A 27,724-nucleotide genomic window follows, 5' to 3' on the forward strand; every position below is an offset into this window, starting at 1 on the left:
GGGTTACTTTTCAGAGCAGCACAAAAAAAGAAGAGCTGGTTGACCAAACATTTTTTTCTTACAAAGAAGTGTCAACCCTGAGCTTGTAATTAAGAAGTTAAAATCTGTGATTTATATATATTTATATATATAAAAATAGATGATCATACTAAGACTAAAAAAGTGAAAGAAATCTCCATGTCAGTACTATATATTTGTTTGTTCTGAAATTTTGTAGAAGAAATCCTTGTGACACTGAAATTAACTGATATGAAAGATGTAGGTAGGTGTGAAACACACTATTGATCCTGTTGCTGTTAGTCCGTTAGAGAATTGCCGTCTTGGTAGGATAATGAACATGGTAGCAGAAAGTCCTAATCAATGTCAGAACAGTGACAAAAGGAAAGAGATTATATCACAAGAGATTATTTTCTGTCCGAACCCTTGAGGGAAGATTTGTCAGGAGCGTTGTTTAGCATTACCACCACGGCTGATGGTGAGCTAAGTGGAAAACTGTGCCAATTGTATAACATGGATAAATACTAAAAGAAGCTAGGTGAAATCGTGCTACTACTCAATTTTTTACTGGGCATTAAGATTTAAATCCTAAACAACTGTAACATGATATTCTGAAGCTAGTGGAGTTACTATCATACTAAAAGATAAACTTATTTTTCAGCTTCTCTACCTTCATACCAATCTGATGTGGTTGGCAGATGGAGTGCATTCACCGTTGAGACATACTTTTGTGTTGGAAAAAAAATCCAGACTTCCTCCCTATAACAATGATCATTCTGATGACCTGAATCATCCTACAAAAGTTCCTAAAGGAAACCTGGCTGTCAGTGAGGAACGGTTGCATTTTTTTTGTTCCTTTCTTGTCTTTTTTTGTTGTTTTGTTGATAGTCTGTTGAAATGCAGCAGTCTTGAGTCAGGCCTGATTCAGAAAGAAAACTGTTTTCTTGGTTTCTTCCCCCCTCTTTTTTCTCGTTAGGGAAAAACACACACTGTAAGATCCTTTTTTACTTTTGCAGCATAAAAGGAAATGAAGCTCAGAAAGTCTCCTGTAATAAAGGTTTGAGAAAGAATTCTCTCAAGAGTGGATATCGTCTTCAGAGATATCTGAAAAAGCAGGAAGCAGTTCAGTCTGGCACCTGGTACTCTTTGGGAAAACAAAAAAGGGAAGCAGGTTGCAGTACTGCTCTCTTCTTGTAGAAAACTGCAAGTGTTTGTGGCGTGGTCCATTGTCCAAGAGTATAAGAAAAGAAGAAAGTTGGCTGTTTCTCTAGCTAAAACACAGTTTCTCTGACCAGATCCAGGATTATCTCCACTGTCTCTGCAGTACAAGACTGATGAAGACGACGAGCAATGTCTGCAGTGACCAGCCAGGCTGTGTGGCTGAAGCTTCCACCTCCCTCCTGTCGGAGTCGACCGGTGGTGCTTCGGTGGTGATGAAATCAAACTCGGTGGGACAGATGTCATCCGTACAGCCACTTCCGCTGCCCGAGCCGCTGGTTTCATCACCTGGCACAAAGGAGCAAGGAAAACACCATGAAGGCCATGGGTTACAGTGTTCATCCCTTTTCTCTGTTCCCGTTCCACCCGGCACCCCGGTGGGGATGAACACCTTGGGAACGGGAAAGTGCTGGTGGTGCTAACTTTCATTCAGTAAAGCATCCAAATGAAAGCCACTGTGATTTAATTAGGTGCTTAAATGCTCTCCAGAAAAAGGAGTGGACTGCTGGCATTATGGAAAGCCCTCAGTGTCTTGATGCATTTGACATGAAGATAAGCAAGAGAAGCAAAAGAAACAAATATATAACTGGTATTTCACGGGACAGAAAAAGACTTCTTTTTTATGTTGTCAGCAGCACAAAGATCAAAGAAAGCCATTGCAATGGAACTGATTTATAAATGTGTTCCAAAAATATACTTATTTAATGACAGTTAATGGTTTCTTACTTGTATCCTGGAAGTTGACATCATTTCCATTATATGCATTCTTCAGTTTGTTAGTCATGACACGTAAGGCCATGATTTGTTGTCGAATAAAGGTGTCTGGCCTTGTGATGTCCACATCTACTTCTGGATTGTTGATCTGGTTGGTCAAGCCATCGTTCATAATCTCAGGCAGGTATCTATATAGGGATGAATGATTAGTTTAAAATGCAATAAGTTTCAGAAATCAAAGACTGTACAGTAAGTGCTGTGCTAAGCAATTTGGTACTGATAATGATTACACAGTTCTTAAACAGCTCCAGTGAAACCATTTTAAAAATATGGTTTTTAATTTTACAGACTCTAAAGGATCTTTTCAGTAGCTCAGCTGCATGGAGAGCAGAAAGAATTTAAGCTCTCCAACCTCCTAACTCTCCACATACTTCCCAGCAAGTGCACTGGCTCTGTGAACTATGGAAGAGGTTCACCAGCCAGCAGTAAGTCACTGCATGTTCAGATCCTCTAGTGATAGGAATGGTTGCACACTAAATTAAGCATCTAACAGTGCATTCTTCTGTTTTTATTTATTTCTGCTTAAAAAATATGAACTCCTTTGTTATATATAGCATATTTGTTGTTCTGAGATAGTTTAGAAGGCTATCTTGAGGCATTATGGCTCTCTTTGTTTAAGTAAACCCTTAATTTTCTTCTCTAGTTCTTCCTTGCCTCCCTTTTTTGACCACTGTGAACAACATCTCCAGCCTATCCAACATCCAGTCCCATAAACAGCGTTGTGAGTTTACCAGACTCCAGTATTCTCTTTGATTTGGTCCTTATTCCTTATAAACAGGCTATACTTGCATCTTCCATGTGCTTTGTGCATAACATATTTAAGGTATGGCATTTCCTATCCATCCACATATATGAATTTTTTGTTCAGGCTCTTAGCTTATAATTTCTTGATTACGGCAGCATTCCCTTCTCTGATCTTGGCAAATGCAATCTTAGGCTGCTCACAGGCAGCAAGTGTGCTTTTGCAGGTATCTCTCCCCTACAAAAATCAGCCCATGCCTCCAATCATCCTACGGTAAAAGTCTTCATCATCTCTTCACTTTGTTCCCTGCTGCTCTTTGTCCTCAGGAAACTCTCCTTATAGGCATCTGCAAAGCCACCTTTTTTGCTGCTTTGAATCTCTGTTAAAAATTATCTACGCATTTTACAGCTGCTAGGCTGATAAAGGGCTGACATTATTTCTCTGTGCTAGCATGGTATCCTGAGAAAATAGTTTATCACTGCTTCCCTGTCCTCTCTTGTCTGTCTTTATTTACCTACTATCTTTGCATCATATTTAGACTGCAAGGGATTTGGGGCAGATCTACCCTTTGTTCATGTTCTTTATAAGGATACGATCTATTTTGTAATTCGTCTGCATACCAGGCTATCCTACTGATGTTTGTGGGACTCCTCGTGTGGGTGTGTGCTCAGCTGGTAATGGTAGCACAGTGTAGCTTACTAATGGCAAACTTTCATGATGCCCGGTACCAAATATAGTTTAAGAGTATTTCACTCTCACTTGTGCCAGCCCGATTCCCTATCAATATTCAAATGTGGTGTTGGTGCCAGTGTTATGTTCATATTGGCCTGGAAAATAAATATATCCCCTAAAAATAAATGTGAAAGTGAGGGAGAAGAAAAGGCTTTCTCTGCTGAAGTCATGGTTAAGGGAAAATAAGTTTTGTATTGCTTCTGGAGGTCCACAAAATGATGACTGCTTTGCTGCACCAGGGAAGGGTTTAGTCTCATCGTAATAGGTCCTTGCTTTGCAAGATGAGACTCATTTGTCATCAGTGGCCTTTGAAAGCTTACATGAGAATAATCCTGGGGGAGTGTGAACATATAAGAACAAAACATGACTGCCAAAAATACCCAGCCTCAAACTGCATGTCCTGTTGTTTCACTAGTACCATAATGAGAAATAACTATGCTGTAGGGATCCCATCCAGACTCCTGTGGTACAGGCTTAACTACGGTGAGCATACAGAAGCACCCCCTCTAGTACGGAGGACTGCAGACTGCAGTGTTATGAATCACCAAAGATAGAAATTGGAAATAATTCTGCAGAGCTGCCTGGAGGAAGCAGGACAGAGACCTTGGCACGCAGGGAAGCTCTGGGCTGCAAAGGAACAGCACCTCCATCTGTCACACGTCTCTACAAATGAAATGGCTGCTGTAGATAAATTACTCAGCCCAGAAGTAAATCAGCGATTTCAAGGTGCAGTTGATTAAAAAAAGTAAGAAGGTAAGAGTTGCCCTGCTGGCTCAGAGAGGATGTCCATCTTGCCCAGTGTCTTGTCCATGACAATGGCCATAGCTGTTAGCAGCTAGAGGTGATTTGAAATCACTGAGCGTTCATGTGGATTGCTTTCCTTGTTTATGAAGGGTTAGCTGCTCTTTATTGCAAGCCATCCATGAGAAGCTACGGCTAGCTCTGAACGGCAGTTCACAGGCTTTCTTTGACTGATTTATGTTTGATTTCATCTCGTCTTATCGGCAATAATAAAAGAAGAATGTACTGACTTCTTAGTGAGCTTTTTATATGGAGACGATATGAGTTAGATTGGAGATTTAAAGCAATTAGAGAGTGCTCTGGTGTGTTTTATCAAGGTTCATATTCTGCACTGTGATCAGCGTGGATCTGATGTCCTTCTGAAGACCATCTAACTTTAAACGAGCCAGCCCGTTCAGTCGCAGGAAGTGATTCAGTCAAACTGTCGCACAGCCTGCATTATCCCTGCATTATCTGCCTCAGGAGCTGGTCATCTCCAAAGCATTCCTGGCATGGAAGGGCTTAGTCTTTCAGGAGAACTGGGCCAGTGCACCTCACCTAGATGTGTAAGGGACCCATACTGGATGTGGGTCACAAGAAACCCATGACCTTATGGTTGCCTAAATGTTACGTAGATACTTAAATTCCCAGGCGAATGAGCCTCTTGGCATTTAGGGCATAAGAGCAAAAGAATTAGAGAGGCTGAAGATTCATCTTTAGGTTTATACAGATACCCAAACCTGTATGTCTAAATGCAAGTGTCTGCATATGAGCAGAGTCCCACTCTTGCCAGATCTAGTCAACACAAGATCTAGTCAAAACTACTCAGGAGTTTATTCGTCAGTGGAGCGGGGACAGCTGTTGGAGTCCCACATGCCTTTGGCTAAATGACTAGTTCATTAGATTTCATCTGCTGGGATTTAGTTGCACAGACAGACATCTGGTGCCATTTGAATGCTCTTGCTTATTCCTCCTCTTCTTACTAGTCCTGAAAAGTGTGGCTTTCTGCATCATACCTATAGGCTTGTGGGGGAGGTCTTGGACATCTGGGGCATCTAAAGTTATATCAGGTGTCTTTCTTTAGACAGCTGAATTGAGCTTTGAGTGCCACTTCAGCCTCCAGGACGTGTGCTGCTTGGTGTCCTGCTGTCACTCCAGTAGGGTTTGAATGTCCCATAGGTCCAGTGTCTTATTTGCCAGCTCCATGAAGGTGTCTTGACTATTTAGACCATCCCACGTAGCAGTAGATAAGCCTATTTAGGCAGTGGAAAACTGCCTCATTGACTACACTGACAGAATATTGGGGCTCTCTTCAGGAAACTTAACATTGGTGATTTTTAAAATGCTCAAGCAGTTCTAGTCCAGCCTCTGGCCCAGACAGGAGGTAGTGTCCTGTGTCATACTCACCTCAGACATGCCGGAGAGTCACAAATGACACTACTCTCACTTGGGTAACACAACTGACTCCTTATTGTCTCACCCACAGGCATCTATGTTAAGTGCATGAATTTACATGTCTGAATGTGAACCTGAATTCTGCCCTCATTACTGAACTAGTTCACCTGCTTCCTCAGGGGGGAAAAAAGTGCAGAAAAGCCTATATTGAATGTAAATATCTTTGAATTGTTTTCCTTTGTTTAAAGGACTGGTACAGATAGGGGAACACGCAGCCCAAGGTGTTTCGTGAGTGACAGCCTCTGAGAGGCAGCCCGGCACATGTTCTGACAAAAGCATTTTGATGTGTGTGGGGTAGGGTTAAGTCACACCGAATTGGAAGCCATGTCTTGGGACCACTTTTTGACAGAAGATTTGTTGCTGGCTGCGCAAAGTTGTTGAACACAGCTGCTTTTGCTGCAGTTCTGTAAGTGGAGACACCCCTGTGAATTTTAAGCTTTGCTGCTGCTTCTGCTCTCGTTAATGATCTCTTTGTAGGCCTGGCCATTACAAGAACTGTATGCCCATTATAAATGAAAAGAAGAGAAGTGCCAGCCTGAATCAGTGTCTGTTCTTTGCATCCTCCTAGCAAAAAAAAAAAAAAAAAAAATCAGCTTTCTTAGCCCTTTGAGTATAGAGAAGCTGAACAATATTGTTTGTTTTCTGCTGTTTGCTCCTTGCTCAGCTATGTCAGAATTTTACTGTAATTTACATTGTTTTCTAAAATATTAATGCTTTCTGTTCCTCTTAGCCTTTCCACAGTTCTTGCTTGTCTCAGCAGACACAACAAAGATGTCTTTTGGCACATCATAGCCAAGTACCACAAAGCCTATTTAAAACCACTTTTTTTTTTTTTTTTTTTAATATCCAGTTAATGTTCCAGGGTGTCTGCTTCCTTTTCAAGTCTAAAAATGACTGATGAATCCTTCAGGTCATTTATATAAAGGCTGTAGCTATGAAAAAAACAAAACAAAACCAAACCAAAAAAAGGAGGAATCTTCTGGTTTTTAAGAGACATCTGCCTTAAAGGGCAGCATTCTCCATATTTTGCTGCTGCAGCAGCTGCTTACAGTACGACTGGAGCATCCCACCTAGGCAGTACTGGAGTTTTTCCAGGTGCACAGAATTGTAGGCAATAGAGTACAAAATACAGCACAGGCTTACTCAGGCTGGGCTGGGGGTAGGCAGTCACATCTGGTTCAGAAAGATAAGTGCAGTGGAAAATTGGCTTGTTTGGCTAACTAGATCACCTCATCTGATTTTGTTTGCTCGGGAGGTAATCCCCATAGGATATTTTCAGTTCATTTTTTTCCCTCCATCTTGGAGAACAGCTCGAGGAGATAGAAAGAGAGGAAGAAAATACCTCATCTGCCAGTTTGTTGGAAGGAAGAAGACGCAAAAATAAACTAGAGATGTCAATTAAGAATAGGCAGTTTTCACACTTCCCGAGAAGTGGTTTATTCACACTTTCACTAGTGGTGCTAAATGGTTATCTTTGCCTACCTCCAGGTAAAGGACATTCAACTCATTCTCATTGCAAGCCTTGCTGGTCAGCAATGAGCAGCTCTCCTGGGGCAGGGACTGATGTGGTAAGTCTTTCTTCCCACCTGAATTTCACCAGGAATTAAAGGCTCTCTGCTGGGGCAGTAGGCACTCCCATACATGTGGCAGAAGACAAAAATTTCAGGCCAGCTGAGACTCCATTCTGTGTTCGCTTTGGTGAAATACCTTGTAGTTTTTGGCTAGACATTGAACATTAGTGTTCATTTTTCCTTTTATGCCTTAACATGTCTCTATTTTTTTTCCTGTTTATAATTACTGTTTGTTTCATATATAATTCTATGTCTTCTTCATTGTACTTGGAGGAGTGATAGGTTCCTCATAGAAAGGAATGCAGGTCTCATCTCTTCCACAAATTACAGCTTTCCAGAGCTAAGACATATTAATAAGTCTATAGTCCTGATGAGCATGAGCACCAGAATGATAGTGCCTGAGCACAATCTCTCACATGGTTTGGTTGAAACAAGTTGGCTGAGTTGGTTGGAGCAATTCAAGGTTCTTCTCCTGACCACCGGAATGGTTGCAGATTTGGTTACTGTTCTCACTTCAGTAAAAGTCACTTATTCAAGGGCTAATACCTTGGATTTGGTTTAAGTCCTAAAGCCCGAATTCCACCATTCTTGGGAAAATTCCTTAATTTCTGGAGACCATCTATTAGTGAAGAGGTTATCAGCTGTTGTTAAGAATTTATCTGCATATAGAGAAGGAGCTAAATTTTTAAAGTTTGGTCTTGATGATGTTTTTTAGATCCTAAATATCCTAAAAAAATCTGTCTGCACATCTGGCAGAAGACATTAATTCTTTAAACATAAAATTCTGTTCAAGTTCTTTTGTGAATACAGATGTGATGGGGAAGTACTGCTGGGCATCTCTCTAAAAGGCACTTTGTCTGAAGTAGCTATTATTATTTTTTTTAATATGGATTTTTCAAAAAAAGAGGTTCACCCACCTAATAAATATTTTCCCATTTCCACAGCACTTGGTTTCTACCTGATGTGACCTGATTAAAACCATTCTTCGTACAGGATCAGCAACGAGCCAAGTGCACCCTTCCAGAACACCAAATGGATGATTCTGTTACCCCATGATTACGCGTGAATTGGCGACCTTCATTTGGCATCCTTGTGTCACTGTAAATTAATCATGGTAGCAAAGTGATATCTGGGGAGTGTAATAACCACAAGTGACCTTGGTGTAATGCCTCTCTCAGGAGAAAGCCTAGCTTTCATTTTCTGTGCTCTCAGGTTTGTAACTCTTTTCCCCCGTAAAAGCAGCATCGAAAGGTGACGTGTAAAATGAAACATGAGGCATAATGTCTACCTGGCAATTCAAAGTTTCTAATTCTTTATACCATCACAGGCTCTGAGCAAAACCCAGCAACAATCTCCTTTCCCAACAGTAGCCAACACCCTGTTGTCTTCTTACTTGTAGTCTTAATGTCTAGGAAAACAGGAGGCAGCTAAATTTCCTTTTTTTTTTTTTTTTATCATGGGCTGTTGTCTTATTCTCTGGAATTCAAAATGCAGCTCCTCATATAGCACAGGGGTGCTTATGACAGGTGCACAGTGAACACAGATAGATACATGCATATTCGCCAGATTTTACCACCCTTGCTCTTGTGAACTAGCGTTTGATACCAGATACTAATCAGTATGATCAAAGAAGCATTTATGTTTTTTTTCTTTATGCAGCAGTAAATGTCCTTGTTCACCAGCCAGGAGGTGATTTTGCATCTAAAGCTAGTTATTCTCAATAATATTTTCATAATATTTTCAATACTATTTCATATACAGGCCATGGCATTCTATGGTATCTCTCTGATTTATTACTCTTCTCTCCACCTGAAGCATTTATTGAATTCTCTTATTAAGACTATGACTATACATTTCTTCTGTGAATGGATATGAAATAGAAACTGGACAGAAGAGCAGTGGCTGGGCCTGCTGAAACTATATTTTCAGGTGATGCTTTGAAGCTGTGATTCCACATCCAGTGAAATGTCTGTGTTAAATTAATCAAGGAGATTATCAGCAGACGATAGCTTTTCTCAACGGCTCCAGAACGTTAATATCAGAAGGCATCATGGAAATAGCTAGGCTTCTCATAAGATAAATACTGCAAAAGGAGGGTGAAAAACTACATGCATAAAATGCACCTCCCAACAAATGTGGAAGTTGTGCTAGCTGAAAAGTATCAGCCAGACATGGTACAAACACTAGTGTTGGGCTTGGAAACCAGGAGGGTTATTAGCAGGTTTGACTGCTCTTTTGTAGGAGTAGCATACATGTCTTATTAATGCATGCATCCTGATGGTCTCAAAATGGGTTCAATGGGCTAGCAGCATTCCAAACAGCCCTCTGCTCTTGGCTGGAGAATGAATTCTTTGGAGCATTATGCAGTAAGCTAGGAAAAAGGGCGTGCGTTCAGTGCAAAACCGCCCCCTGTAAAGTGTGCTCCTTTAAAAAGTTATTAGATGATGGGGTAGGTGCCATCTATCTACGTATCTGTCCATCCACCCATCTATCCATGCAAAATGGCATTTAACAGGTTTGTGAGTTTTTCCTATGTTTTATTTTCACTGAGTTTTTATATTTTATGTGCTTGTCTCACTTTTTTTTTTTTGTTTGTTTGTTGTTTTTGTTGTTATTGGCTCATTTTTGTATTCTGGCTTCATATGTATCATCAAGTAAAAGGAAAATTAAGATTCCAGTCCCTGAGTGCCAGAAAGTATCACTGCTGTCCGGAGTCAGTGCTCACCAGATGGTCAAACCTCCCCACTCCTCCTGTCTCCCCAAAAGCACAGCCTGCTGCTGGAGACCTGCAACCTGACTGCCCCTGGTGTGGTCCTTGAGCCAGTTCCTCTCTCTCTCAGCAGGGAGAATCAGATCCTCTCCTCTGTCAGCTGAGGAATCCACACTGGGACCTTTGGAGACACCTGCTCATCTGCCAGCTCCAGCCCTGCCACAGCCAGAGCCAAGCAAACTTCAGAATTAAAACTCACAGAAAACTCATCACAAACAAGGGCAGATGACCACAGTATCTCTGATGAAGTAACATAAGGTCAAGCCTTCTACACAAGATAAGTAGGAGTGTTACATTTATTCTCTGCTGCCTATTTTTCAGTTGTGGGGGTTTTTTTGTGTGGCTTTTTTTTTTGTTGTTTTGGTTTTTTTTTTTTTTCCCAGCAAATAGCCCTAAGCTTTGCCAGCCAATAGCAAATAGAGCCAAAATTCCAATTTCTGGTTCATCCCAGTATGATATCCCAAGAGTGCAATTGCTTCACAAGCTGTCAGTCCCAACACAGGGATGCTAAATGGAGCTAAAGAGCTCTTTGAAATCTCAGTATAAATTATCCTTCTGGAGCTGAACATTTTCTATGTTCACATGCTGACACGCTGTGCACATTTACCCTGACTCACACTCCGGCTTTAATGGCACCTTGACAATAAGTAATCTTGGCTACAAGCTGTGTGTGGACAATTACTTGTTCTCCTCATCTCTGTTTCACTCTTACAAACAGTTTTGTGAAATACCCTCAGTTTCGCGATTGCTTCAGGCCAGATGGGGGTTTGGACCGAGTGCGGTGGAGAGGGGTCCACCTCACCTCGCCTTGGTGTGGCCGTTCCAGCAGTCCTCCTCGATTGACGGACCGGCTGTCACTCGCTCATCCTTGCAGATTGTGTAGGGTAATGTTGACCAGAACTTTTTAGAGAGCTTTAGCTTTTCTTTAATGTCTGTTACCTGATTAAGAGACAACGAGAGGGAAAACAGGTTAAAAACATCAGCCACTCTAACTATCATGTTAAATAATAGGCTATTTAATTCCATAATGGTGATGATGGTGAAAGTTAAAAGGGTTGAAGGTGCTAAAACTTAAATTCCTGTATTTACAGGCAAGGCACTCAGCATTTGGGTTTGGAGAGTACAAATAAACAAGTGTCACCTTTTTCCACAGGCAAGACATTAATAAAAACATGTTACAACTTGCTCTTTCTAGTCTCCATTTGTCTAAGGTTTTCTAAATATACATCTTTCTAAGAATTAATATGCCTCACAGTCTGCTGAATGTAAATTCAGTTAAACAGTGTACATCAGATAAAATGTCTCATCCACCAACTTGGTCATGTCTTAGATAAATATTATATTTAGAGCTACATGCACACGTTCTGAAAAAATGGTGCAGTGCTGAGCTGATGTTGAACTGATTTAAGATACGCAGGCTGAATACATTGCAATACATTTGGATCTGAGTAACAGTGAGAAGTTTGTGTGTATACATGCATGCAGAGACTATATCTATCTTTGCTGTTAGGTGTATATAAATATCTGTAGCTGGATACAGACTTCACATTCAAGAAATGTTGGGACAGTATCGGAACAGTTTCTTCATGTTCTGAACTCCTTGAACAATAATTTAATTTGGCATAATTCAGGCAGCAAGCAGGAACAAACCGAATTTCCAGCATCAACTTAATAAATAAATGCTCTGGCTAAAATGTTATCAGTTCTTGGTTTGCGTTTGGTATACTACAGTGGAAAAATCTACAAGAATAGATAGAAAACACAACAAAGGACAGACTACAAAGGATGAATAGTGCCACTGTTGTTCTTACCGAAACAGATGCATTTCACATTAAGTTGTAATAGGATTTAGGGGAGCTTGTTGAATAGCTTTCAAAGGAAATCACCGAGCTTTATTCTTTAAAAAAACCAAGAAATAAAAGCTCTCCATTCTTCCATTCAGTTTTGAGATTGGCTTTTAGGTTGTTGAGGTACAATATTGTACTTGGCTATTTATCTCTTTTATCTTTTGTTCTGAAGACACGATAGCTCTCCGAGCAAATGGCCCACGCTGCTTTGCCATGCTTAAACTCTGCAGAATGTCACTTTATAAGCCCGGAGATAGAAACAGCCAAGGATGTTATTTCAGAAGCACCGTCTGCATTTTCATCCGTAAGCAATAAGTAGGACAGTATTTGGCTGCATGGGTTGTTGACGATGTTTCTTGCCATGGTAGACACCTTATAAATCTCCTTCACACCCCCTGCCAAGCCCTAGTTGCTTTGTTTTCATATGAGATACTAGCAGCATTTGCAAGCCTTTAAAGTCTCAATAGGGGGGTCCTGTCAAGCCAAAAATTAAATTCCAGTTTACAGACCGTGGGCAAGCCTTCAGCAGAAGTGGGGATACTCTCAGGATGCCTGCCCTTTCTGATGGCTTTGGTCCATGGGACCCGGGTTGTTGGACAGACAGCAGCCCCTGTTCTTCCCCTTCCACCCATGCTGGGGGGTAAAAACCCCGATGTCCGTACTGGTACAGCTAACCAGCACAAGCAACTCAGTTAAACCGCCCAGTGTTCACGAAGAGGTGTGTAAACTCCTGTTAGGCCATGAGGCAGTAAATCAGATAGAGAAATCCTATAGAAAATGTAGGGAGGAAGGTTTATAGGGAGGAGGGCCCATTCACATAAGCTTGGGGAACACAAGAGTCAAAGTGACAGATTTTGTCCTTTATTTCTTCTGCCTGGATAACTATTTACACAAGCGACCTGATTGATATTGGTGGTGAGTAATTATTTTCAGAGCAGTAAATTCTTTGCTATCTGGAAGTTATTTTAAGCTATTCAAAACTCAGATGTTTACAGTTATATTCAGATTTCTACCATAATCAAATTAGAGCTGGTGCTCTAGGACTCGAAGACTTCTGTTTTGAGCCACAAGTGAGTCAACACCCATTGGAAAGTGATTTCTCCCGCTGGCCCTTGTAAAGGCTGTAATTTGGAGTACAAACCATGTATTTTCATAGACGTCAGCAAAAGAACAGGGACAGGTTCTCACAGCTCACATGGTGCACACGCTCTCCAGATACTCCCTGAAAATCAAAATGAGGACTCCCATTCCCCAGTCACTTCTGAAGATATTAAATGTTTACATACTCTATGTGTACTGCATGTAGACAACAAATCATTAAATTTCCTAACAATAAAGATGTTTTTTATTGGTGTTACAGAAGTATGCATGGTAAAGTGAGATGGTCTTACTTTACCCAGGATTGCTGGTAAATGACAGCTAATTAAATCTCACAGGCATCCCCCTGAGGTGTCATTCCCATTTTAGAGCCTGGGGGGAAGGGAGACATTTACATGACTCACAAAAGCAGCAATAACAAAAATGACTAAAGCTTAAGGAAAGGTTACCATTTGCAGTCCTCTCTAGATGCCTCCAATTCAGGTGCATTTTAACACTTTTTATCCCCCTCAGGTATTTCCCTTCATAGCTATCCCCCCCTTCCCATTGCATTATTTCTCCATCAAGCTTTAAACAACTTGTGGACTCAGCCTACGAAGCCTTGCTCTTTCTTGCTGTGTCACTGGACCTCTGTTAACCCTCTCAGCTTTTGGCAGTGGAGTTTACATATCTACCTAAAACAGTTCCTTGAACCTCATCCTGAAATTGTTTTTCTGGAAGTGTGGTATGGTTTCTGATGGCCCTGAAAGAGGAGTTACAAACACCAATTGATTCACCTCCTCTTTCAGGGAGTAGCCTGACAGCCACGTTCACTTCTGCATGATGAACATTCGGGCAGGCAACGAGTTTGGGGTACTTTTAATGTAACTTTAACTGCAGAATAGAATTAGGTGATGTCATGATATGTAAAATTTTTGCCTGTGTGTTTTGGTGGCTTCAGTTCTGGGTTATCCTCAAGCATGACCACATAAAGTCTCTTATTAGTCCCCATGGTTACGCACGTTCCTCCGTACATCGTTTTGATCACCACCAGCATTTAGGAAATATGTAACAGATGTAGAGTCCCTTGAAAATGAGATAAAAGCCACTAAGGATTCAGTTAACATTGCTTGCTTGTGATTTACGAAATCAGACTCCTGTATCCCCCTAGTGACCTGTGGCCTTATAAATGATTCCTTGGTATTTCCTATTCTTTGAATTAAAGATTAACTTTCAAGCTTGGTTAGACTTCTGTGGAAACATTTAAACACGAGATGTATGCAATTTTGATATTTTACATATTTCCTTTCCACTTTCTCTCGCAGAGATTTATTCGGATTAAGACAGCTGTATCTCTTTGGCTGTAGTTAGCCTGACTTTCCCTAGCTATCTTCCTGACGCAGCCCTGATATTATATTGAACTACTTTTTTTCAGCTACTTTGAAGGTACTAAATTTGTTTTGAATTTCAATACTTTCTCTCTCATAAGAAAAAGGATATAGCAAGAGCCACGCAGAGAGCTACATTTTTAATTTACTGGGGGATATGTAGAAATAGATATTAAAATAGCCTGGCCTTCATCTATGATTGCTAACAGAAGAAAGGCATTACTGTGTAGGTGAGAAAAGTTAAATATTTGCATCATTTCCAAAGAGAAATTCATATCCAGAGTTATGGAAATGGTATAGTTACATGCCCTACATTGAGAAATACTTACTCATTTCTTATTTCTGCCACTGAATTCTTATGTGACTGAGGCAGTCACGTATGTCATGCAATTCCTCAGCAGAACTTGGAACAGCACCCATGAGCTCAGTTCCAGTCCTACCAGCATGGGCTCAGTTATAAGCAGGTAAATAAAGCTGACCAACATTTCTGTCTTCTTTACTCACCTCTCACTCCAAAGTAACGAAGTGAGCTAAAAAGCAAGTCCATCATTTTAGCATGAATCAGACCTTAGCATTCCTTGTTTTAACTCAGGACATCTGGATAAAGACTCACTAGGATAATTCAAAAAAGCATTGAAAATGCCACGCAAAACTAAAAGTGGGATGACAACATTTTATAAGGCATGAAAGATCCCAGAAAGACACTTGTTTGTGAAGTGGGCAGTCAATTGCCCATGGAATCAACTTTGGTTTAGTTTCCAATGGAAATGCGCTTCTTTGGCAGTGGGATAATGTGCGCTCAGAAGCAATGGGGGCCAAAAAGGAAATTTTAAAGGTTGGGGCCCTCAAATAATTTTTAAAAAGTAAATTCCCTTTTTTCTTCCTCCTCCTCTGCCAAGTCGTCCCCCGGCAAGTCCATCTCATAGTCCTTCCAGATTTATCAACCCCACCAATATAATCCCTACTCTCACAGATAGAGGAATATCAGAAGATGCTAAAACAGTGTTCAAAGATGGTGGAATGCATTCAAAACTGACACAGGTTCAATGCAATAAATGAAATAAAATAATATGGAGTCTTGCTTGTGTTAAGAAGAACTGGTTCTCATTAACCTTCTTTTCTTCCTGATGTTTTTGCATTGCATTTTTTTCTTGTTTATTCTGCAATTTGGGAAGATTTTCCTTTTGAAATGCAAACAGAATATTCAGCCTGCCTTTCTGTCAATACCTTCTCCTTGGGGATGCTCAGAAACACCTCAATGCAAAGTCCCATTGAGATGTAAGTCTTTGTGCCCTGGAAAAATGTGCAAATGTTTCTGGCTGCTCACTGGATGTCGATTCTCTGGTGTACCAGGGTCCCACTCTGGATGACGTACTGCGGGTCGGTATGTGGCGGCGTAGCCACTTGGGAGATGTTTCAAGTGGATGTTTGTGACGAAGCGCTGCAATTTCAGGGACTTCAGGCCGGGTATGTAAAGTACATCCTACCCATGGGTCGCACTAACAGAACAGCTACAGACAGCGAGTAGGAAGAGGCCTGGGGTTCTGCCTTAGAGAACAGACATGAAAGTAGCCAGCACAAGCCACGTTCGTGTCTGTGTAGTTTCTTTAGTCACATACTCCTTTGCCCTTTAATTCACAAGCAACATTGAACTAATGCCACTTCTTCATGCTACATTATTTCCAGGTGAAAAACCAGACAGTTTTCTACTGCTTGCTGCTTGCTTTCCCCTAGACGTGCCTAACGTACCCAGCCATGCACCCAGCACCCTTGCAGTCATTAGTAAAAATGATGTAGACCTTGTATAATGACAGGCAGCTTGATAAGAGATTTATGGAGATGGTGCTTGACCACCTCAGCCACGTGTGGGATCGTGAAGAGCGTGTCCTTCGTCATGGGCACGGCCAGGTAGGGAGAGCAAACAGATCATCGCGATCTGATTTGTGTTACGCCGTACCGGCAGAAGAGCGCGCCGAACTTCCATACATCAGTCAGTATTTATGTCCATTAGGGATTTAATCTGAAAGCATTCTCAGACTAATGGCCAACAATTTGTTTAAAAGGACTAGGTCAGCGAGCACATACTATATACTGTTTCTAACTGGTTGTTATGGTTATGTCTCTGCTACGTGTGGGTGTCACAGTCAGGGCAAGAATCCTACGTCACGAGCAGGTTAGTATAGTACAGCTGGGTATTTTAATTGACACACAGTTTTCCTTGTAAACTGGGCTTAATGAAGAGCAGTTAACTCGGACCCCCAAGTTTTAGGGGCTGCCCCTCGAGAAAGATGTGTCTCCTGTACGTCCTTTGTTACACCTGCCGTCTCCATACCGATGTCTCAGAGGCACTAGGCACTTAGGTATAAGCTACTGAACCGGGCTTCCTCTGTCTCACCTGGGTGTTTGAAATTAGCTAGAGGATCTCCTTCTCAGAGGTTTTTTAAAGGCACCTTCATTTCTCCACTGAGTAGATATAGGGAGCTTAGGCACATATTTTTGTTTAGAACAGCTCATTAGGTGCCCAAAATTTCAATGCACATTATGTACCTCAGCAAGGGCGACCTGCTTCGATTTGGAACAAGCGAAGCAGAACTTTATTTGCTCTATATGGAGATTATTTTTTCATACATTATACATTTCCACCCTTTCTCACAAAATAAATTTAAATGCCGAGCAGCTGCCGAACCACCACGCGCTCGATGGCGGATTATTTTTCAGCCTTTTAAAAAGCGAAGTGCCTGTGGCAGGGATTCAGCAGGATTTGAGCATCGCGTCACCCCAGAAGCCGGGGAGCACCCTGGATCTGGGGGTTCCTCGAGATGGCACTGTTGCTCAGCCTGCGCGCGGCTGCCAGCCCCCCGATGCACACCCGCAGCGCTTCCCAGAGAATAAGACCGTAGATTGTTCCGCTGAATATAAAACTGACAACCCTGTTATTTTAAACTCGAAAGTGACAGGCTGTTATTTTAATGAGGTCTGCCAGCGCCAAGGTTAACCAAAGCTTTATTTCCCCTACAAAACGTTAAGGCTGCGGTTCTAAAAAGGGGGCTGTGAAATTTTACGGTTATTGATACTTTCTCAGCGCAGCTAAGTTCTGAGAATTTCACCCGGGCCTTCTTGCGCAACAAATGCTTTTTGTTTTTCCGTCTCTCTTCCTTGTTTTAAAGTTGACTTTGTGACTTTAAATGGTCCGGAGCTCTACTGATAACTGCCTGCTCGTGATTCATGTTTCTGCACAGAAAAGCAGATGACAGCTCTTCTAATCAAGAACTAATGCCGAAGCCCAGTTACAAAGCACAAATGGGCGCTTGGGTAATTTGTGAAATAAAACAAATGAGCTAGGCAACTTTCCAAAGCAAGACTTTTCTCATCAGAGTATTTTAAAGTGAAATGAAAGGATTTTTTGCTGTCATTGTCTCTAAGGGCTACCCACATCTTTGACAAAAAAAAAGTTAAGGCCTTTAATAACAGTAAAGAATGACTACCAGCCCTACTGAATTCTCAGACTAACAGATATATAACTTTAGAGAGTTAGGGTGGATTCAGCTCCCACACTAACACTCCTACACTTACGTATCTACATTCACAGTATCGTCCGCAGCAACCTGGCACTGACTCACTGAAGTTTCTAGTGCCATTTCAGATGCCTGCAGCGAGCTGGGCAATTCTCCTATAGGTTGTGAGTTATATGTGACCACCCGCTGTGCTGTCTTGGATGACCTAGTTGCATTTTATTTCATTCAGTTTTGACCTGAAACAGGCATTTTAAAGCAATCCAGGTTGCCTACTGCACGTTTTTTAAGGAATACACTTTACAGGTCTGCCTGAATGCTGACATGTGCTTGCAAAAGTCTCCTTGCCGTCTGTGGCCCGGCAACGCTTGCGCCACATCGCACGTTAGCTGGCTCCAAGGGCAGGTGCCATTGCCCATGTCAGGGCCTAGACTGTCACTGCTCAGAGCTGACAGCCCCGCGCTCAAAAATAATGCAAGCAAAGCGAGCATGTGCCTTACGGCACTGCTATCTCCTAGTGTCTTAACCCTCACCCGGAGACCCTACCTCCAGCAGTCTCCACAGCTCTGCAGAGAGCTTAACACTGCCTCACATCATCAAATGGAGACTTTTTTAGAATAAAAACACTGACATTATTGCTTACAGGTAGGTACAGCGTGACACCAAACTCTTCCCACACTCAACATTCATTTTGGCTGGGGAGAGAGGAAGACAAGGAGTCTGTCAAATGGTGGAGCAACCTTGGCTAAACTGCTACTCCTTTCCGTAAGTGTGCCCATTTACTCTTGCCCTTGCTCTTGGCTTGACTCGCACAACCCATCTGCCTCCTTAAGTAGGTATGTCAGGCCAAGTTCACTGCACTTGGCTCCCCAGTAAATAAAAACGTTGCTTTCGGAAAGTGGACGCTACCGGAAACATCAGCACCCTGAAATGGAAATCTGTAGGAACTTGAAGCAGCTTTCCCCTTTCCTGGAATACCTGTGAGCAGTGCTAAAAAGCTGGTCTATAAATCTGATTCAAGCAAATCCAAAGCACTCGGAGGAATCAGCTTTTTATTGCAGGTAAGTATAAAAGTAGCACCAGAAATATGCTGGAATCTTAAAGATAAAATGCCAGAGGCTTTTCTGTGGCAAGATTTAGCCGTTAAGCACTGATTCTTTGTCAACAGTCCTTCATCTCTCCAAGCAAAAATGTTAATAGCTAATGTAAACAATTACTGATAGAGTATTTCAAGCTTCTACAGACTTTCATTTGTCCTGGAAATGTTCATCTGGTACCAGTAGTGAAGTGGCTGTTTCTTCTCTTAAAACTCAAGGGTTTACAGGGAACTGCATGTGTTACAACAGACAAGTAGTTCAAGCCTCCCAACAGCTGTGAGAAGTGTATGATTTCTAGGGGCAGCAACAGCTGGGATACGTCCTTTCATAACAGAGCAAGAAGGATAATTGTACTTCATATTTGAAGTAGCCTTACATTTAACTTCATTTCTTCTAGTGGTTACTTCTTGACATAGCTCCATTGCCTTCCACACTGAAGAAGCTCTCAGTGAACACTCAATGCTTTGAAGTAACTCAAGATTCAGCAATAAGATGATGGCTACCCTGGCAGCAACTTCTGGGCTTCTGACCTTCCACGAGTGGCACATCCAGCTGTTTACCCAGAGTAGACAGAGCCATGGAGAAAAGGCTGCGCTAAGGTGGCCGAAAATGCAGAAAGCAAAGAAATATGTAAAGCCAGAGCATGCAGGTGAGAGTTTGGGTGAAGGATCCACCTTAAGATTTTGAAATGACTGTACACTGTCATAAAACACTTGAGATGTCTTCCATGCAGTATCAAAACCAGTACAGTTTTCCCTATGGACTTCTGGGATCTTCTCGCATTGTCCGTTTTTCAGTGCCCAACTACCCCTCTTTTGAGTGAGTTTAGGTGTCAAAGCACCTGCTCTTCCATGACAGGCATTCTTTTGCTGCAAAGCGATTAATTAATTAGTGAATCAGACTATAGCACCTTTCTTGTGGGGAGGCAGAGGCTGTGGCGGGGCAGGAGGTGCGGGCAGCCTGGCCCGATGACCACGGCGGCCTTCAAACCCTCTCACCCTGGGGAGAATGTCAGGCCCTGCAGGCTCAGCCCAAGGGAGGGCAGTTGCGAAGGGCAAGAAATCAGAGCTGGCAAAATGCGTTTCTCCGCATCATAACCTGTAATAACATTTCACCAGAACACGCCGAACTTGCAGCCGCAGCATGCAAACTCCTGCTTCCTCCAATGCTACATTTTCATTTCATCTGGGATTAATGCTTGGTAGGTTTCCCTACCCTAGTGCTTCAGGTTGCCAGTCATTCAGCTTAACTGAAACTAGAGCTTGATTTCAATGGCCTGGATACTTGCATTCTGGACTATTTTAATCCAAGTATACAGATCTGCATTATTACAAGTGGTGAATATATATACAGTCGGGAAAGAATGAAAAGTCAGCGTAGAGGCTTTGTGGCATTCCATGTGCTGGCTGCTGTAGTGTGGAGCTCTGTATTTATTTTTTGCCAAATTTTTTTCCTAGACTCTCCAAGGAAGATGCACAATTTCATTTTCAGAGTTGCTTCAGAGATGAAAGAGGATTCAACAAATTGGTGTTATATCCCATGCAAATATAATTTGTTAAAACATCTGAGTCCAAAATGAAATTCACAAAAGATTTAGAATGAAAACAATAATATTTTCAGAGACAGAAAGGTTTATCAAAGGACATTTCTGGCAAGGCATGTAGGCTCAGTGGGAAAAGTGCTTATCAGGAAAACAATCGGAGTCAGAGAGAGCCTTGCACTGTAAATCTACTATGTCAATATTCTAATGACTTTCATTGCTTTCCTACTGAGGAGAGAGTGGGTTATCCTCCACTGATGCGGCGTTGCACTCTCTTGTCCTTTCATGATAGGGTTAAGTACCCCAATTACTGGATCCTAACAGAACAACTGCACACAGCTTCCTCAGGGCTGCCAGGGACTCAGGCAGACGTAGGCAGGAGACACAGAGGTTGGGTATGGGTCCAGCTACTGCTAGTGCTTAAGGATCACTCTAAAAGAGGGAGAAAATTTAAGTCCAGTTTGAAGTACAGCACAGTAATGAGGTGTTCTCATAAGATTTCATCCTAATGAAGCAAAAATCTAATGATTTCCTGTTTTCTGCCATGGCTGGGTGGAAAGTCATGAATTTAGATATTCTTGCAAGACTGGTGTTCAGTCTAATCCTGAATCAATAAATGGACCCCGTCTAGTTTTTGCTTCACTTTGAAGCTAGAAGAGCTAGCACATGTGTATATATCTGGACTGTGGAGTCTGAGCCTCGTGACTCGGTGGGCAGTATGAATTCAAGGTGCACTGCTCACCTCTGCCATAAATTCAATACACTCTGCAAGACCATTTGTGGAATCTAATCTGGACAATTTAAAGAGTAAACACTGATGGAGAAATTTTGTATGGATGAGAATGGGCACAGTGGCAAGCACTTGGGGCATACTGTGTGAATCTGAATGAGAAGGTGTCTGTCCTAAAGAGTTTTCATTCCAAACAGAAAAAGGGAGAGCAGAAAGGAATACCCCTATTTTATACATATATTTAAGTATATGAAAAATAATTATATGCAAAGAAAATTACTTGAAATGAAACAGGGAGTCACTGGATAAACAAAGCATTACTCCTACATCTCTAGCACCTTCTTTATAATGAAAAGTCTGTGTTCCCTCCTTGGGCGTTGCTTTGGGTAATAAGCCTCCCCACTCCTCCAAGTATATGTCTGCCTAACAGTCATGACAATATAGCACAGTTCAAGCTATATTTAAATCGAGCAGGTAAACACGGCGTGCAACTAGACTTGGTGTTACTGCTCGAGTATTTATTGTGGCTCTTGGGCAGGCTTTATAGGTTGCCATCCATCTCCCTGCCACCACAAGCATGCTGCTGGCATCCGGGCACTCCATGTCACCCCGTCGCTGAAGGGGACACGCCATTTTCTGGATGCTGCCGAGTGGAGCCAGGCAGCTGCGTACCTAAACTTGATTTTGTCTCCCAAGATTGAAGGGCAAGCACCAACCCGGGGCCGGGGTAGGAAGACAAGCGAGACAGAGCTGGGAAGAGCTGGAGAAGGCGAAGCCGTGGCCGCTGCTTCTGATGATCTGGGATGCTGTCACTGGGATAATGCGGGGCCCGAATGGGATGCGGGAGGAAGGTGCTCTGCGTCTTCTGCTGTGAGGGCAGGGTGGGTGCTGAAGGCAAAGCTACAGGACCTGAAGGAATCGAGCTGCAACGGGTGTCACTTCACAAAGAACAGCGAAATATTGTTGTCTCATTCTTCCCTCGAAGCCTGGGCAATCCCCTGCCTGCTCTTCCCAGCTGTCTGTGAGCATGGGCAGGTATAACGGAGCCGGCTACCCCTCTTGATGGAAGCGAGGAGCTGAACAGAAGATCGATGCATGCTCCTTGCGCACAGGCAGCTTAAAAGCAGCATGGCCTCTGTGCCAGCACCCTCAGGATGGAGGCAGCCGTGCGCTCATTATTTATTTGTCTCTTTTTTCAAAGGGCCTTCCCCACCTTAGCCCGCTGCCGCGTTCAGGAAGGATTCATGCAAGGCCATGCCAGGCATCCGGTGATCACCAGCTGTGTTCCCATGGTCATGAGTCTATCATAAAAATAATGACGTTATAAAAGTAACAAGTGCCGCAGTTTATTTGCCGCCAAAATCTAGAAGCTTTAGGATTCATGTTTTGGGGGATTTAGTAATAGTCACAAAGGCTGGAAAATTGGATTTGTTTTACCATAAAGTGAAGACCACGGGTTTTAAGAAAAGCAGTTTCACAAGACATGGGTTGAAAAATCTAGAAAATTTGCGATTTTGTATACGAAAACTAAACTCAGACTTCTTTACAGCACAGAAAAAACTCAAAATGGAAAAAATACAGCCTCACAAAGGGTAGTGTCACAAATGAGCTAAAGATAATAATAGAAACATTCACATTTTCTGCCTATTTTAACTATAAAAACAGTGATATTTTCCAGTCAGGAGCTCTTCACCAGACAGAAGAGATTACCCTCACTGAGTCAAAGCTACCACCGATACTGAATGCATAAAATATAGGCCACTGCCTGAAGTATATTTTCAGGAGCATTCCATAAGGGTCCTGAGCTTTACAAACTCTTTCATTTCTTATCCTCTTAATTGGAGTATTTCAAGAACATCATTTGAAAAGCCTGGGATTCGGTGACATGGAATAGAAAAGGTACTGGAAGTACAGGAAGGTACTGGCACAGGGTGGAAGGGTCCTGGCTACCCCTCATAGGAGTTGATGTGGGTACGTGAGGAAAGACCAAAACCTGCCATCTCTGAATTACCTGTGAGAGGAAAGACACAAAGTTGACAGAAAAAAAACCACAAGTTTTGGGAGTGGCCAGGGAGTGGGAAAATGTCCCTTCTAAAATCTTTTCCTCCAAAGTGCTTGGAGCAATTTGAGAAGTTAAAGTACAAGGAAAAATCATGAGGCCTCACCTAAAGTATAAACTCAGTTAATTGTTTTACCCATCAAATTGTTCAGCAGCAGTGATTATCCTACAATTTATAACACATTTTTTAGTCACTGAAAATTTACTTCAGTACTTCCCTGAAAATTCCCTGACAGTAATTTATGCAGGCCAAAGTCATATTCTGTCAAATGTGTCTCAGGCTATCATACTTCATCTGTCCATCAAAGCCAATAACAGTAGACATAAGGAATTTGGGCAGGGGAAAAAAAAATAAAAAAAATAGAGGAACAGAAGTCTTTTATAATGAGCGAGATAACACTTAGGATAAAAAAAAGATGAGAATGGGTTTCAGACAGACTGTTCTGCTGCTATCCACTGCTCTTACATCTTCATGTACAAGAACAGCAGGTTCCTAGAGGGGACCCGGTGTTTGTGGAGGAAAGGGAGGAAATGTACTCTTGCTCTCAAATGTACAAATGCTCAGAGAGGAGTGGCTTGAAAAAAATTAAAAGCCCCGTGGAAAGAAACAGCCCAGCACCATTGTTTCTTTATTTAATTCCTATGTACAATGGAAGAAAGAACATGAAACAAATGCGGTGTTCAAGGCAAAAAAAAAAAAAAAGAAAATTAAACTTATTAGCATGCCTTCTATTCTGCACTGTTAACATCTTGCTGTTGTGTAAAAAGATTGCTATGAGGAAGAACAAGAAGCAGAAGTATAGAGTCCTAATTGAGATTTCCATCCTAAGCAAAACACCGTGATGATTGCTCATTCATTTGGCATTCCTCCTCTCCCTTAGTCAGCAGTCTGAATGGCAACATCGTCCTGTGATATTTCTGAGTAACGGCCTGACCTACTGGTCATTTGTCGGCAGAACTAACAGTTGTTGACTACTCTGCCCTAAATATCAAGCAAGAGTTCCATTCCCTCTAGTTCACATCTTCAGCCGCAAATGGACACGTACGAGGAGGAGCAGTCATGCAGCATTGGTCATACGAATTCAGCAGCTATGGGGAGGGGTGATGAGGTTCAACTTTTTTTAGCACAGCAGTAATAACTGTAATACAGCAGTAATAACTTGCCATGAAATACAATGAAAAATTCATTACTTCTCATTTCACTGGGTTCTTTTTTTTTTTCTTCTCTTTTTTCTCTCTCTCTCCTCTTTCCTTCTTCCTTTGTACAGAACAGAATCTCCCTCTTCAGCTGTCTCAGAGTTGGCTGTGTCTGTCCTGCACAGTTGGGGTATGCTGAGGTTGTGGTCCAGCTTGCTAACCATCTCCCAGGGGTTTTGGTAGCTCCAGCTTTGGTCTGTAAACACTCGCAGAGGAGCTTGCCCGGCTGGGTGAGACAGGACAGCGTCCCATGCTCTGTGAGTCTGGTGGACACTCGGCCGCACTGTGGCCGAGCACAAGAGATGGGGAAGAGGGACAGCTTCCACCACCACTCTTCAGACAGTGGGTGCTGCCTCCTATTTGCACCCAGCCACTTGCATGGGCTCCTCCTGTCCCCCTGAGATGTTAAAGGTCTTGGCTCAATACCTGACTGACAGTGAGCTCGTGCAGGCACACAGAGGTGGGTTATGAGACTCTTCCTTGGCATCTCCAAGCTATGAGCCCACCAGCGTGAGCACAGCTATGGGGCAGGACATTTGTTGGGTCAAAGCACCGAGTGCATATAGGGCTAAGCCAAGCATGCAATGTAGACACGGGCTCATGTTGGGCTATTCTTTTAGCATATCCATTTCTCAGGACCAGCAGGTTATTCTCTCTATATAAATAGACATATACCCCCATACACTTAATTGCTGCTGCATGCCGTGACGTGTCCTGCAACCCCTGGTCATCTAAATCAGGTACTACTGGAGACCTATGAGTCACACCCAGTCTTTATACCCGGATTTCCTTTCCCAAAAATGAGGAATTACACAGGTTTTGGGTGGTGTGTACTTGACAGTCTGGAACTGGGACTCAAGCCAGAGGAGTTACCCCAGCCTGAGCATCCAGAGCAGCTGGAAGCTGTCATCTAGCCTTTGCTGGTGAAGACTAAGTGGAGCAACTCGCTTTTAGACATATCAAGTCAGCATGCAAGAGGTTAAAGCATATTAAAAAAAGTTTCAAGAAACTTACCCTAGAAACTAATGTTGCCTGTAGTCATAGAGCAGATGTACTTCTTTGGAGCAGCTATAAATCCTGTGAGTACCCTAATAAATACACTACGCATTCATTGGAACAATGTGCCCCATGGATTTAAACTGCATCTTATCACTTTTTCCTGAAAATAATTATCACACCTATTAGAGGCTATATTTGGGATTTTTAGCCTTATACATACATCTGCTTTCCTCTCTCCAGACAGATAGTCTGCCATGAAGGACATGTGCATTGGCAGCCTGATTTTCTCCCCAAAGAACAGAAATAACCCTGTGACTATACACTGGGGCACTGGTTACAGTTTAAATCAAGGTGCCCTTGAATATGGCTTGAAGATACAGGCATTGAAAATCCTACTTTTAAACTGTTCCAGGAGCAACACAAACCTTTGTGCACAAAATACTTTTTTTTAAGTGTCTCTTTTCATATCAGTCCATTGGATGATCATGCTGTATTCACAAAAAGCAGTGGAACAAGAATATCAGAGCAATGTAATCTTGGTGATATTTCTGTTAACTAGTTTTCCAAAACACGATGCTTGTCACAGTTGCTGCTTTGGAATAACTTTCTGAAAAATATCTTCATTGCAAAGCAAAGCCAAATGAAACCTCTGTAATTTGATTTTTTTTAAAGACCTGACAAGTTAGATTCAGTGATGCTGCCTAGGCTGGATTCAGATTCTAGGGACAGTTTGTAGATTATTTCATTTTTCCTTCAAAATCAGACAACAGGCAAGTATTAGTGCTAGGATCTTATTTTTCTCTAAAATTCAAAAGGAATTCCGTAGGTAGAAAGTACCAAAAAAAAAAAATATCCCAGAAAAACAGACTGAACAAAGACCCCTAAGGATAGCACAGATTTATGAAAAATCTACAGAGTGTTCTTACCAGAAAGAGAAATGAGGTTATAATAATGGGGAGAGGGCAAACAATGCACAGGGACAAGTCAAGTGAGCCCAATAGGCAAACTGAAAATAAATTCAATTACAGAAAGAAAAACATGCCTGATAACTCTAGGAATGGAACTAAAATTCCCTTTTGATGAATGTACAATGGACACATGTAGTCCTATACAATGAATAACAAAATTATTTTGTGCAGACTAAGTTCACAGCGTGCTGAAATGACTCCTTCTTACATTAATTTGACTCCAAACACCAAGAGCTGGTCTTGCTCGAACATGGTGAGCAGTAGCCTGCCTTACAGCTGTGACCAACCTTATTTTCATCACAAACCGAATTTTGCCAATACAGTACCGGGAGCAGATAGCTTGTCATCCTTAGGGACAGCAAGATAACCTACTTTCTCTCAGCAGATGGATGATTTCTAGGTGTTTGTCTCAGCAAAGAAAAAATACTACTGAAAAAAATAATAATCCATACTTGGGGACTATAAGCATCCTAGAAAATCTAGGAGATATTTCCTCATAACATGTGCAAAATACTCACAATGCCGACCGAAGTCCTGCAGAAATTTGTGGATGAGACACTTCACATGCAAAAGTAATGGTACTGTGAAAGCCACAAGTACTCAGGTTTGCTGACGGGAGCTTGCAGTACAGTAGTCACAAAATGATCCTTGTATCCACTTGTAAAAAGAAAACTTGTTTATGAACAGCAAAGCCATATGACAGCATGGCTCCTCTACCAGCAGCAACATTCATTAGGTGTATTTTGAGCTGATATGGAAATACATCATATATAAACTACCTATGATTTTCAATGTTTAAAATTTAAAAAATAGCAGCAAATGTAAGGCATATTCCCCCCTCCTCCTGCCCCGAGAAGTCAAAAGAAAAGTGCTAATGTCTTTCTAACGAACCGTTGTTTTGTTTATCTAGAATCCAAATAACAACACACACAGGCTGAGAGTCAGCATAACCCACTTCGTTGCAAGAAACTTAAATCAGAACTGATATTAAATCAATGTCCTGATCATTTGCTTCCCCAGAGCCCTCACTCCCCACACCAGGAAAGCCACCGCAACTTAAAGTAGCAGTGCATTGCAGTACTGATTTGGATTAGCTTTATTGTAGCCAGGAACAGATTTTGGCCAGTATTAAGTGCTTAATTCTCATTGACTCTTGTTTTTGGGGGCAGGCACATTATCCACAGACCGTCTACTCTCTGTGGGATGTAGGTTACATCAATGAATATACTGATCTCACAGGTCTTAGGCAGGAATGGTATTGAATGTGGTGA

The 27,724-nt window shown here is 42.0% G+C and overlaps 1 protein-coding gene across 1 annotated transcript in view; it reads right to left on the bottom strand.

The window, feature by feature from the left end:
- Positions 1-202: 202 nt before the first annotated feature.
- Positions 203-27,724, bottom strand: part of GPC6 (glypican 6) — a 532,821-nt gene continuing 505,299 nt past the window's right edge. Inside the window, exons 6-8 of the mRNA XM_069802468.1 lie at positions 10,842-10,978; positions 1,942-2,117; positions 203-1,503 (exon numbers count right to left, since the gene is read on the bottom strand). Coding sequence (XP_069658569.1) covers positions 1,301-1,503; positions 1,942-2,117; positions 10,842-10,978 — 516 coding nt within the window. The 3' untranslated portion in view covers positions 203-1,300. The remainder of the gene's footprint in view (positions 1,504-1,941; positions 2,118-10,841; positions 10,979-27,724) is intronic.

The sequence above is a fragment of the Haliaeetus albicilla genome, chromosome 15, assembly GCF_947461875.1.
Source record: "Haliaeetus albicilla chromosome 15, bHalAlb1.1, whole genome shotgun sequence".
NCBI lineage: Eukaryota > Metazoa > Chordata > Aves > Accipitriformes > Accipitridae > Haliaeetus > Haliaeetus albicilla.